This window comes from Pituophis catenifer, unplaced genomic scaffold (assembly GCF_029215685.1).
Source record: "Pituophis catenifer annectens isolate HBS135680 unplaced genomic scaffold, rPitCat1.0.hap2 SCAF_11, whole genome shotgun sequence".
NCBI lineage: Eukaryota > Metazoa > Chordata > Lepidosauria > Squamata > Colubridae > Pituophis > Pituophis catenifer.
In genome coordinates this window covers 1,557,598-1,570,633 of record NW_027256891.1, presented here as the reverse complement: position 1 = coordinate 1,570,633, position 13,036 = coordinate 1,557,598, and the positions used below count along the sequence as shown (strand labels likewise).

The following is a 13,036-nucleotide window of genomic DNA, read 5'->3' as shown; positions in this document are numbered from 1 at the left end:
GATCATACTGAAACAAATCCCAAGGAGGGTAAGGGAGATAAGGAGAGATTATAGGTTTTTGGCTACTCAATTAAACAAAAGGAATATTCTCTTCAGGTGGAACTTACCAGAAGGCATGTGGATCACATGGCAAGGGAATAAAGTTAAGATAGATAGCTTAGTAGCAGCTCAAGAGTTCCTGGATCAATTACGAGCGTCTGAAGAGGATCAAAGTAGTAAAGAGGAGTTAGAGGCGGAAACATCGAAAGAAGAAGTAACCCAGCAGATAAGAGAGAAAGAAGGGATTTCGAAGGAAAAGGAGGAGGAAGATAAGGATAGTAAGGAGACAAAGAAAGACCAAAGTCCACAAAGAGTCACACGTGCCAAGAAGTATTAGGATAGTATACAAAAATTAAGAGATGGATGATTGGAAATTGATATCGGTTAACGTAAATGGCCTAAACGATAACAAAAAGAGGAAATTTTTTTTTACAAAATTAGCTAAACAAAATATGGATATAGTGTGCCTTCAAGAGGTCCATATTAAAAAGGAAAATCAAAAATATTTGGAATATAAGAAATTGGGGAATCTTTATGCATCCCTAGCTGATAAAAAGAAAAGGGGAGTAGCATTGTACATCAAGAAGGAAATAAAAGCCGAACTAAAATATGCAGACCCGAAGGGAAGGGTATTAATGGTGGAAGTTAAAAGAGGCAACTGTCCAATCTTATTAACAGCAATTTATGCCCCGAATGAAAACCTAGGAGACTTTTATAAAAAATTAGGAGAGAGATTAAGCATGATGGATAAGAGCAAGATTTGCATAATTGGCGATTTTAATGGGGTAATAGATTCAAATAGAGATTATAAGGGGACCAAAGGTAAAAAGAAAAAGAGGAAAAATTTACCAAAACCATTCTTTGATATGGTAGAAGAATTCAATCTAGTGGATATTTGGCGGGTTCTGCACCCATATCAGAGGCAGTATACATATTATTCTAATCCTAAGAAATCTTGGTCTAGGATTGATATGATGTGGATAAGCAGAGATATAGGGTTAGATATTAAGTCAACAGAAATCATGCCCAACATTTGGGCAGACCATAATCCATTAGAGGTTAAATGGGAATGTACGCACAAGAGAAGAAATACAAGATGGAGATTAAATAATCAATTTCTAAAGGACAAGCAAAATGTTGAGAAAGTAAAAAAAGAATTAAATTTATTTTTTGAAGTAAATGAAAAGGAGGCAACATCTCGAGGTATCATATGGGATACAATGAAAGCGTACGTAAGAGGACTAGCAATATCGTATAGTGCACACAGGAATAAGGAAAGAAGAGAGAGGCAGAAGGCACTGATAGAAGAATTAGGGAAAGCCGAGAGGGAACTACAACATAAACCAGATAATAAGGATGTTAAAGAAAATTGGATGGTTATACGGCACAAATTAAACGTAATAGATCAAGAAGAATTGGCGTACAAAATGAAACGAACCAAACAATATTACTTTGAAAATGCAAACAAACCGGGCAGGTAGCTGTCCTATAGGTTAAAAAAAGAAAAAGAGAAAGGCATAATTCATCAATTGGAAGACCCGGAAGGCCACCTCAACAATAAACAGGAAGATAAATTGGAGATTGCCCGAGAGTATTATGCGGCTCTGTATGCGGAAGAACAAATTCCTAATGAAAAGGTGGTCCAATACTTGTCAAAAGAAAGTCTTCCAAAAATCGGGGAAGAGGATAAAGAAATACTTAATAAAGAAATAACGATGACAGAATTAAGAATAGTAATATCAAAACTTAAAAAGAACAAATCCCCAGGCCCAGATGGACTTCCAGGGGAATTTTATAAAAATTAGGATTTGGGAGAAATTTTGTTACCAAAGTTGTTAGAAATTTATAATGAGGCCCTAACAGAATCCAAAATTCCAGAATCATGGAGAGAGGCGTATATTACTCTCCTCCAAAAAGAAGGAGAAGACCCAAAATTAATTAAAAATTACAGACCGATATCCCTCCTGAATACGGACTACAAAATCTATATGGGTATTTTAGCAGGAAGGCTAAAAATAATTTTGAATAAATTAATACACAGTGACCAAAATGGATTCCTCCCTGGGAGGCAAATCAGGAATAATACAAGGATGATAATAGACATATTGGAATACTATGAGGAACACCCGAACAAAGAAATGGCATTGGTCTTTGTCGACGCCCAAAAGGCATTTGACAATCTTAATTGGCAATTTATGAAACAACAAATTATCCAAATGGAATTCGGATCAAATTTTGTCAATACGATATCCACAATCTATCAAAAACAAAAGGCTAATATATTACTGAATGGAGAACTAACTAAGGCTTTTCAAATTAGAAAAGGGGTCCGACAAGGGTACCCTCTATCCCCACTTCTATTTATCTTAGCACTAGAAGTATTCTTGAGAAAGATTAGGAACAATAATGAAATAAAGGGTCTGACAATCAGAAAAGAGATATATAAGACACAGGCATTTGCAGATGATGTGGTATTAATCATGGAAGAACCATTAGAATCAGGCACTAAAATTCTGGAAGAATTGGGCAATTACGGGGAGGTAGCAGGCCTTAAATTAAATAAATCCAAAACTAAATTATTAACAAAAAATATGACGGAGGCAAGGAAAAAAGTACTGGAAGAATCAATGGAGATCCAAATCGCCAAGAAGGTAAAATACCTGGGGGTCTGGATTTCATCAAGGTGCTCGGCCCTCAGAGAGGATAATTATTTACCATTGATTAGAAATATTAAACAGGATCTGGAAAAGTGGGGAAGACTACAGATATCATTATTAGGCAGAATCGCGGCAATAAAAATGAGCATATTACCCAAGTTATTGTATCTGTTCCGAATGGTCCCTGTTAAATTAGATAAAAAATTCTTTCTGGAGCTCAATAGCATCATCAGGAAATTTATTTGGGAGGGAAAGAAACCAAGGATAGCATTTAGGAATTTACAGGACAAGAAGGAAAGAGGGGGTTTCGGATTACCTAAATGGGAGTTATATCAAAAAGCTGCAAACCTAGTATGGCTGAAAGAATGGGCAACCCTAAGAAATAAAAGACTGTTAACTCTAGAAGGGTATGATCTCCAGAAGGGTTGGCATGCATATCTCTGGGATACTGGGAAGAAGATAAAAACTTACTTCCATAGACATAAAATAAGGGAGATCTTGATACAAATATGGGGAGAGATGAGACAGAAGCACTATAGGAAAATTCCGAGATGGCTTTCCACCATGGAGGCTATAATATATCCAAATGTATTAGAAATGGGTAAAACGTTCAGATACAATGAATTATTAGATGGGGGAGGGAACCTTAAAACAAGGGAAGAATTGATGGAACAAGGTATTTCTATAGACTGGTGGCCATATAACCAAATTAAATCCAGATATAAAAAAGATAAGGAGGAATTTGGCATTGAAATGAGCATAAATGGATTTGATAAGATATGGATGGGTACGGACGACAAAATTTTAGCTAAATTATATAATTACTTATTGGAGTACGATATGGCAGAGGAAGTAGTTAAAGAACCGATGTTAGCATGGGCCAAAAATATAGGACAGAATATAAATTTGAACGAATGGGATTCAATATGGAATAATAACCTTAAAATGACAAAGGCGACGGCTTATAAGGAAAACCAATACAAGCTGTTTTATAGATGGCATATGGCCCCAGCCAGGATAGCGAAGATCTACCCCAATTCGAGCCCTAAATGTTGGAAATGTGACCATCAGCAGGGTACTTTTTATCATTGCTGGTGGACATGTAATCAGGCACAAAAATTCTGGAGGATGATATGGGTGTGGATTAGAGAAATAATAAAAGAAAATTTTGATTTTGACCCAAAAGCTTTTCTCCTGGGAATTTTGAAAACTGAATATGCAAAAAAGAAAAAGTATTTAATTATACATATTCTGACAGCCGCTAGAATTTCCTTTGCCCAGTATTGGAAAGAAAAACAAATACCACCTCAAGAACATGTTATTGGAAAAATATTGGAGTGCGCCGAAATGAACAAATTGACTTCAGAAATTAATGACAGAGAAGATTCAGAATTTTATAGCGTGTGGGACATGTGGTACGAATGGATGGGGGAAAGAAATAAAGAAGGTAATAGAGATTAAATTTTAACTAATTAACAAAATCTATATGAATAGTATTAGATTTAGTCTTAGGGGGTTGAGCACTATTATTTTTAAGTGTTTGAAATTAAATCTAGCTTCAAGAAACAATATCAACAAAAGACAAGCAATAATGTATGTAGATGTATATATGTATATAACTGCACCAATGAACCGAAAATGTACCGATTGTATCACTATATGTTATAATAAAATCAAATTTAAAAAAAAAATTAATAGTAATTCAATCTTAGTAAATAGTTTGGCAGTGTTGAGGGAATTATTTGTTTAGCAGAGTGATGGCGTTCGGGAAAAATCTGTCCTTGTGTCTAGTTGTTCTGGTGTGCAGTGCTCTATAGCAGTGGTCCCCAACCTTTTTATCGCTGCGGACCAATCAGCCTTTGATAATTTTACCGTGGCCCGCTGAGCGCGCGCAGGGGTCGGGGCTTTGGGCCACACGTGCGTACCTGCGCGGGGCTCTCTTCCCTGGAGCCTTTGCGCACGGCCCAGGAGCTTTTGCGCACGGCCCAGGAGCCTTTGCGCATGGCCCAGGAGCCTTTGCGCTGCAGCGTTCATGTCCCCCGGCCGCTGCACGGCCCGGTGCCAGGTACTCCACGGCCCGGCACCGGTCCGCGGACCGGGGGTTGGGGACCACTGCTCTATAGCGTCGTTTTGAGGGTAGGAGTTGAAACAGTTTATGTCCAGGCTGTGATCTGGAGATATCTGGAGATATCTACAGGGTCTGTAGATATTTTCACAGCCCTCTTTTTGACTCGTGGAGTATACAGGTCCTCCATGGAAGGCAGGTTGGTAGTCATTGTTTTTTCTGCAGTTCTAATTATCCTCTGAAGTCGGTGTCTGTCTTGTTGGTTTGTAACATTATATTATATTACACCGCTATGAACATGTTGCACATTGTGCTGGTCCTGCAAGTCTATCATATTAAACCTAATTGTGGTGTTATGTTGCGTTCAGAAGTCTGACGGCCCACGGATAAAAGCTATTCTTCAGCCTATTCATTCGGCTGGCGATGCTTCTATAGCTCCTGCCTGATGGTAGGAGAGTAAAGAAGTGCTGACCAGGGTGTGAATCGTCCCTGAGGATTTTCCTCACTCTGTTGAGGCAACAGGTCCTGGCGATTTCGTCCAGTGGTGTCAGGGGACAGCCCATAATTTTTTATGCTGTGCCCTTCACCCTCTGTAATGCCTTTCTGTCCGCGGCTGTCAAGCCAGCATACCCTACCATAACACAATATGTAAGGACGCTTTCTATCGTAGACCGGTAAAAGGAAGTCATCAGTTGTTGTTCCACCTGATTTTTCCTCAAGACCCTAAGGAAATGGAATCTACGTTGAGCCTTCCTGACCACCTGGATCATGTTATTTTTCCAGGTGAGATCTTGGCTAAGGGGCACTCCAGTGGTGAAATCTGTACCAGTTTGCTACCGGTTCGCTGGCTGCACATGCGCGCTGCATGCCAAACGCACGCTGTGTGCACGGACATGCACAGTGCATGCCAATATGAGGCTTGGGAGGTAAGTAGAACAGCGAGGGGGGGAATCAGCTGTGCCATGTGATTTAGCTTTGCTAGAAAGCAGGATTTCCTGCTTTCTAGCAAAGCTAAACCGCGCTGCACAGCTGATCGTCGGAAATACCAGTTCAGAGTAACCAATAGCTTTTTTAAACTACTGGTTCACCCAAACCACAGGGAACCGGTAGCATTTCACCCCGGTGCACTCCCAGGAATTTGAAAGAAGAGACCCTCTCCACACAACCCCCCTTGATGTAGAGTGGGGCAGGTTCCTGTCTCTGCTTCTGGAAGTGTAGCACCATCTCCTTTGTCTTGCTGGTGTTTAGATGCAAGTTGTTTTCTGAGCACCATGTGGATGACTTCTGGACTTCTTCTCTGTATGTTAATTCATCTCCTCCTGTAATAAGACCCAGCACGATGGTATCATCTGCAAACTTTATTATCACTTTAGATGAATCAGAAGACATGCAGTCATATGTGTACAACGAGTACAGGTAGGGACTGGGCACACAGCCCTGAGGAGAGCCAGTGCTGAGCTTCAGGGAGGAGGATGTGAAAGACCCAGTCCTCACTGTTTGTGGCCGGTCTGTCGGAAAGTCTTTAATCCAATCACAGGTGGGAGAAGGGATATTCAAGTCAGTCAACTTTTCGATGAGGATGTCCAGCAAAATGGTGTTAAAAGCCAAGCTGTAATCTATGAAAAGCATTCTGACGCAGTTCCTAGGTTTCTCTAGATGACTCACTACAGAATGAAGGGCATTCATTCTGCAATGGCATCACCTGTCGACCTATTTCCTTTGTAGGCAAACTGATGTTGGTGGAAGTTTGATGGAAGGCATGACCTGAGGTGTTGAAGAACCAATCTCTCAAAACACTTCATCACTACAGACGTCAATGCAATGGATCTGTAGTCATTCAGGATGTTTATGGCTGTTTTCTTCAGGACTGGAATGATAGTGGCTGCTTTCAGACATGATGGAACACTGGCCGTTTGCAAGGAGATGTTAAAGATCCTTGTTAGGACCTCTGATAGTTGGTCAGCACAGGTTTTCACCACTATCCCCAGCACCCCATCTGGACTTGCAGCTTTATTGGAATTCACGGCCTTTGTCTAACAACAAAATAGCCTTATTTAGAAAAACAGGTGTTACCGCTACCTTCATAAATAAAAAACAAAGAAATTTCAGCAAAATTTCTCAATCATATTTTGGCAAAATATATATTAACAAAATACAATTATGATGATAATACTGATAGATAGAATAAATCTGAAAAGAAATTGAAAGAAAGTATATACTATTAGAATACAGGAGTTGCTCGGATACCAAACAAGGAGAATATTCCACAGCAAAGAAGATAGAAAGGAGAGAGGAGTAGAGGGTAGAAAGAGGAGAGGGAGGGAGAGGAATGGAAGGAAGGGAAAAGAAGAAGAAGGAAGGGTAGGGGACAGGAGTAGGAAAGAAGGTGAGAAGGGGGAAAAGAAGAGAGGAGTGGGGGAAAGAAAAGGGAAGTAGGATGAGGTAGGAGAGGAGGAAAGAGAAAGTAGGAGAGGAGAGGAGGGAGGGAAGGGAAGGGAAAGAAAAGAGAAGAATAAGGTTTGTTGCAAAATGAGGGGGAAAGGGTAGAAGAGTAACTCCGAATGTAATTAAAATGCCTTATTTTAATGCTTTCTTTAAGGAAAACATGTATATGTAGGATTAATTATGTATAAGACAATGTGCATTTTATGTTATGTGTATAAGAAAAAGCTGAACAACTTTTCAAAAAAACAAAAAAACAAAATATGGTTGATGCAATTGATAAGTTTTGGGGACATTCTAGAGCAGGTGGCAAATAAAACGAATCATAGGAAAAAAGAGATTATTCATAAACATCTAGAAAACATCAGGTTGATTATTAGAAACCATTTAGTGACCATTCAAAGTTACAACTGCACTGAAAAAAGTGACTTAGGATAGTTTTTCCCACGATCATGGCAGCATCCCCAGGGTCTCCAGGTGATCAACATCTGAATTCTTGGCATCTACTTATGATGGTTACAGAGTTTTAAGGTCACCTCCTTTTGCGACTTCTGACAAGCAAAATCACTAGCGAAGCCAGATTCACTTAACAACCATGTTACTGACTTAACAACTTCAGTGATTCACTTAACAAGAAAAGGTAAGAAGGTCATAAAATAGGGCAAAACTCACTTTTTTTTTTTATTATTTGATTTATATGCCGCCCTTCTCCGAAGACTCAGGGCGGCTTACAATGTGCTCAGCAATAGCCTTCATCCTTTTGTATATTTATACAAAGTCAGCTTATTGCCCCCACAAACTGGGTCCTCATTTCACCTACCTTAGAAAGGATGGAAGGCTGAGTCAACCTTGAGCCTTGGCGAGATTCGAACCCTGCCGTAATTGCAGGCAGCTGGTCTTAATAAGCGACCAGCTTAACGACCGTCTTGCTTAGCAACAGAAATGTTGAGCTCAGTTGTGGTCATAAATCCCATCCTGCCTCCTGCAGCCCCACTCTGCTAATCACAAACCCATAAAGACATGAATGTATTTAAAATGCATACATCCAGGGGTAAAATCCAGCAGGTTCTGACAGGTTCTGGAGAACCGGTAGCAGAAATTTTGAATAGTTCGGAGAAACTAACTGACAAATACCACCTCTGGCTGGCCCCAGGGGTGGGAATGGAGATTTTGCAATACCCTTCCCCCAGGAATGAGGAGGGAATGGAGATTTTGCAGTATCCTTCCCCTTTCTAGACTTTTCTGAATCACTTTGTTCACTGTAAAAACAAGATTGTTTTCGCTAGTTTTTCAAAAAGTTCCTTAAAGTTCTAGTTCCTTATTTTATCTATTTATTATGCAGAAGCAAAAGCTATAATGAAACATTATTTTAGAAGCAATAGTTCATATCCCACAATATCGGGACCCCCATACCTGCCACGGCTGCAGCCTTGGAGCTCCCAATGTGTCTTCACCCTCCTTCCTTCCCCTCCTCGATCTGGAGGAATAGGCAGCGTTCAAGGCTTGGACCAGAGTCTGAATGATATTGTACCAATGATACTGATTTGTGATCCGCATCCTGTTCCTTTTCTCCTGGGTCTCCAGTGGGGCTTTCTGGGTGCATCTTCTGCAGCCTTTGACAGAAAACACGTTCTTTGAAAGAGAACAGCGGAAATAATGATCTTGAAACTTTCCTTCCACAAATAAATGGGATTCAAAGGCAGCATCTTTTGGGCTTTCTTTTCCCAGAAAAGCAAAGCTCCAAATACTATGGACGTATTTGTAAAGTCTGTGCTTTTTCGATTGAAATCCTCCCAAAGCTGTACTGATCCAGACTTTCCCTTCAATGGGTCCTGGCAACCGCATAAGTGTTAAATGGAAAGGGAGAATTCTGTCCATAATGGGAATACCTTCCATGAAGTGAACAAAGACGTTGACTTGTCCCCACTTAGAGAGGGCATCCCTGAGGGTTGCTGTATATCCAATTCTTGATAACAGTTGCGATATAACCACACAAATTCCATTCCTGACAAGCATAGGAGGGAAAGTCCTCATGAATCTCTCTCCCTTCTCTGTGTCTGAAGCAAAGAGGCCAATGAAGGTCCATCTGAAATGGAGGAGCAGTTGGACAATTGCTGGGTAATGGAATCCTTCTTTGGGGAGAATCTGGTGGAAAAAGGGGAATTGGCTTTTATCACTCAGAGCCTCTGAAACAATGCTATGACTGATCTGAAATAGTAAGGAAGAAAGCTGTGGATAAAGTCCAAAACTTTTATTTTTTTTAATAAATTCAACTTGGTATTGAGGAACAAATTAAATAAATTATTGATTAGCAATTATGCCATAGCAAGAAACAGAATATTAAGCACAGAGCGTTAACGACACTGTATATAAAAATGGAATACAAGAAAACAAATTAAATAAAAAAGAATAAGAATAAAAACATAAATCATATTTCTGTATCACTCCTACAATTTATTGCAATCAGAACCACATGTCTATGGAGATTCTCCATCATTCAGGTCATGGTTGTCCCGAAGGTGCTTTTTCAAGAGGCAACTGGACTTTCTGGTTTCTCTTCTCATCCAAGAAGCTTCTCATCCAAGAAGCTTCTTCAGCTCTGGATGAGGAGCAAAATGTCTTCAAAGAAAAACCAGAAAGTCCAGCTGCCTCTTGAAAAAGCACCTTTGGGACAATCAGACTCATATATGTAGATGTCAAGTGAATGATTTGTGCCAATAAAGGGCTGTATTATATGTAAATGCTTAATTCTGACTGCACAGCAAATGTGTTGCTTTAAGACAAGTTTCCCAATTGGTTGTTTGTCTAATGTTCAGTCCAAGACTGATCTCTCTCTCTCTTAGACAGTTGACATTCAATATTCCAGATGCTTGGAGAAACTTCATTCATTCATTCATTCATTCATTCATTCATTCATTCATTCATTTCCCACCTTGATTATTTTTTGGCCCATTCTCTAGTTATACAAGATATAATTTGTCAGTTACCTTATCCTAGAGGACTTTATTTGAAACTAGCTGATAACCTGGCGTTGCCCAGGTATTTATTTATCCCAATCCTATATTAGACAGGAAGAGCAACTTCACCCTGAGCCCTGATTTCGGCTAGAATTAACTTAGTTAAAAATGTTTTCCCTGTGCCCCCAGAAGCCTCAAGTAAAATGATACCACCTTGTAGTTTTGCTAGCTGATATTGGTATTTGGTATGCTTTTGTCCGCGATATATGCACTAAGCTGTTCGACGTTGTAGTTCTTTTCTCATATGTACTCTGCGTGAAGTACATCGTGTCGGCCTCGTAGTGGTGCAGGCAGGCCGAGTTGCAGTAATGTTTAATGATCATGGCCAGAACATGGCCAGAACACACACCCCGAGGGGTGTTAGGGGTGTCTTACCCCCACAGTATCTTTTTCCAGAGAGTAAGTCATCTGTGTACCAAGTTTCATTGAAATTGCTCGAGGCATTCCAGAGTTATGCTGGAACACACACACACACACACACACACACACACACCTATTTATATATATAGAGAGAGAGATTCTGCATCTTCTAACCCAGAGAACTTGGGGACTCTGCCTGGTTCCAGAGGTTTAATTGTACACTAAGAATTTCTTTCATGTGGAAAAGGAAGGAGACACTCTGTTGAGTTCTCTGGTTTCACGTATGAGGACATAGTAAAAAACATCTGGTCTTAAGCAGTTCTTAAAAGTAGGTAAATACAACTCAGATGGACAACAACGCAGGACATATTACTCCATGTCATCATTTATGTTACAGAAAGAGAGCCAAAATGGAGAAGCCAGGTGTGAAAGGCCAAGGACACCCTGGCTGCTTCTATAGGTGTAAAGAGACTAAGAGGTAGCCTGGTGCTGCTGATCAAGGGACCTGGATTAATTGGTCATCACAAGTCTGACTGCCTCTATAAAAACCAAAGTTTCAGGAGTTTGCTGGTCTCCAGCATTAAGGTGTGTATTAACACAATGCCAAAGGGCAAAGACATCAGCAGTGATCTTAGAGAAGCAATTGTTGCTGCCTATCAATCTGGGAAGGATTACAAGGCCATTTCCAAACAATTTAAAGTCCATCCTTTTATAGCAAAGTAGATTATTCAGAAGTGGAAAACATTCAAGGCAGGTGCCAATCTTCTCAGGAGAGACCATTCCAGCAAGTCCACCTAAGGTCAGACCATCTTAGGTCAGACCTCAGAGACATGGCAGAAACCTCAAGAGTTTCTGGGCTCCTGCCAGTGCTGGACATTCTCGGATGTGACACCCAACTGCGAGGCTACATCAGTGGTGAGCGAAGCCCGGATGATGCCACAGGACACCTCTCATCTTTCTGGTGCAGAGCTAGTTCACCCTCTGTGGTGCAACCTGGAGAAGCTCACAAGCACAAACTGAACAGACTAGCACTCTTCGGCAGTGATAGAAATACTATGTACTAACATTGTAGTCTTCTGGCTAATTATACCTCTGCCACATGCTAAATAAATTAATAATTTAGCACTTTAGACGTGTACATGAGAATCCTTCCTTAGTCCTGGTAAGTCATTAATATCTAGACTGAATAACAAGGGTTCAAATATGCACCCTTCTGTGTTACCCCTTGGTAAGTATCGATCCTTCTTCTTGTGGCTCCATTGAGTCCAAACCTCCTTCTCAAACAACGGCTTGGATCAGGGCCAACAGGCAGAGCTCTATTTTGAGGGCAATCAATTTCCTCCATCATATTTCTCCATTAACTGTGTCAAATGATGCACTTACATCTATGCAACCAGCAAACCGTGGCTTGCCAAACTGACATATAATTATATATGTCAAAACAAATCTGCTGTTATTAATTTTAATTAATTATTAATTTATTGATTAATTATACAACTTTATGAAACTTTTCCTCTACTTTTTCCTCTTCCTTTTTGTTCTTCTGCAAGGAACACATTTTTGTTCTACCCAATCTCAAGTTTACTTAAGAGGAACATGTCATATATTTTAGCCACAATACCTACTAGACTAACTAGCATATAATTGCCTTTTTATTCCATTTTTTAATATATATATATATAGACACTACTATTGCCAACTTGAATCCAACTGGATATGGCAGGTACTATTTCTATGTGAAAATGAATATGCCAATTAGTTCACCCACAACTAAGGATATTTTTTGAATAGTTGAATTGCCGGGAGAAAGTCCTCTGTAGGGAACTTATTGTTTTTCTGGCTTTTATGAGGAATTTGAACAAGAACATAAGAGAAAAAAACATAACTGACATATTTGCTGATATGGAGCAAAGCAACTCTTGAATTCTATGCAGAAGATACAGTATGGTTGCATCTGTTGCTCACCCACCAACACCCACCACTCAATTTACCAGATAGAGAAAAACACACACAAACCTGTGGGACTTTGTAAGGTGCTACTAATGTTGACGCCTGGGTGGAGATTTCTCTTTTACCTGCATCAAGAAGAGCCAGAAAGTTCTCCTTCCTTCCACAGCTGTAGTTGGGGACATTGGCTTCTCCAGTGGAGAGAATTTCCAGCAAGGCATCTGAAGTGCGTAAAGGGCTCATATAGTTGTCATGGATGTTGTAGCCCAGTGTGAGGTTGTGCAGGAGCTGGGAATTCTTGTTGACCATTTGAATGGCGAAAATTAATTGTAGGGTGTAAAAAAAATCAAAAGAAACCTTACTGTAAAAAAAAATGTTCATGTTATTATCATCAGCAGTAACAACAAACTTTTAAAAATAATTTATTCCTTTTTTTCTCCACAAGCCTTCTGAGTCTTAAGCCATCATTGATCCAAAAACCAATAATTGGTTATACAAATATGGGAATG

The 13,036-nt window shown here is 39.8% G+C and overlaps 1 protein-coding gene across 1 annotated transcript in view; it reads right to left on the bottom strand.

Annotated features, from left to right (window-relative positions):
* LOC139322834 (vomeronasal type-2 receptor 26-like) overlaps positions 1-12,836 on the bottom strand; it is a 30,892-nt gene extending 18,056 nt beyond the window's left edge. The window contains exon 1 of the mRNA XM_070952083.1: positions 12,597-12,836. Coding sequence (XP_070808184.1) covers positions 12,597-12,836 — 240 coding nt within the window. The remainder of the gene's footprint in view (positions 1-12,596) is intronic.
* Positions 12,837-13,036: the final 200 nt, after the last annotated feature.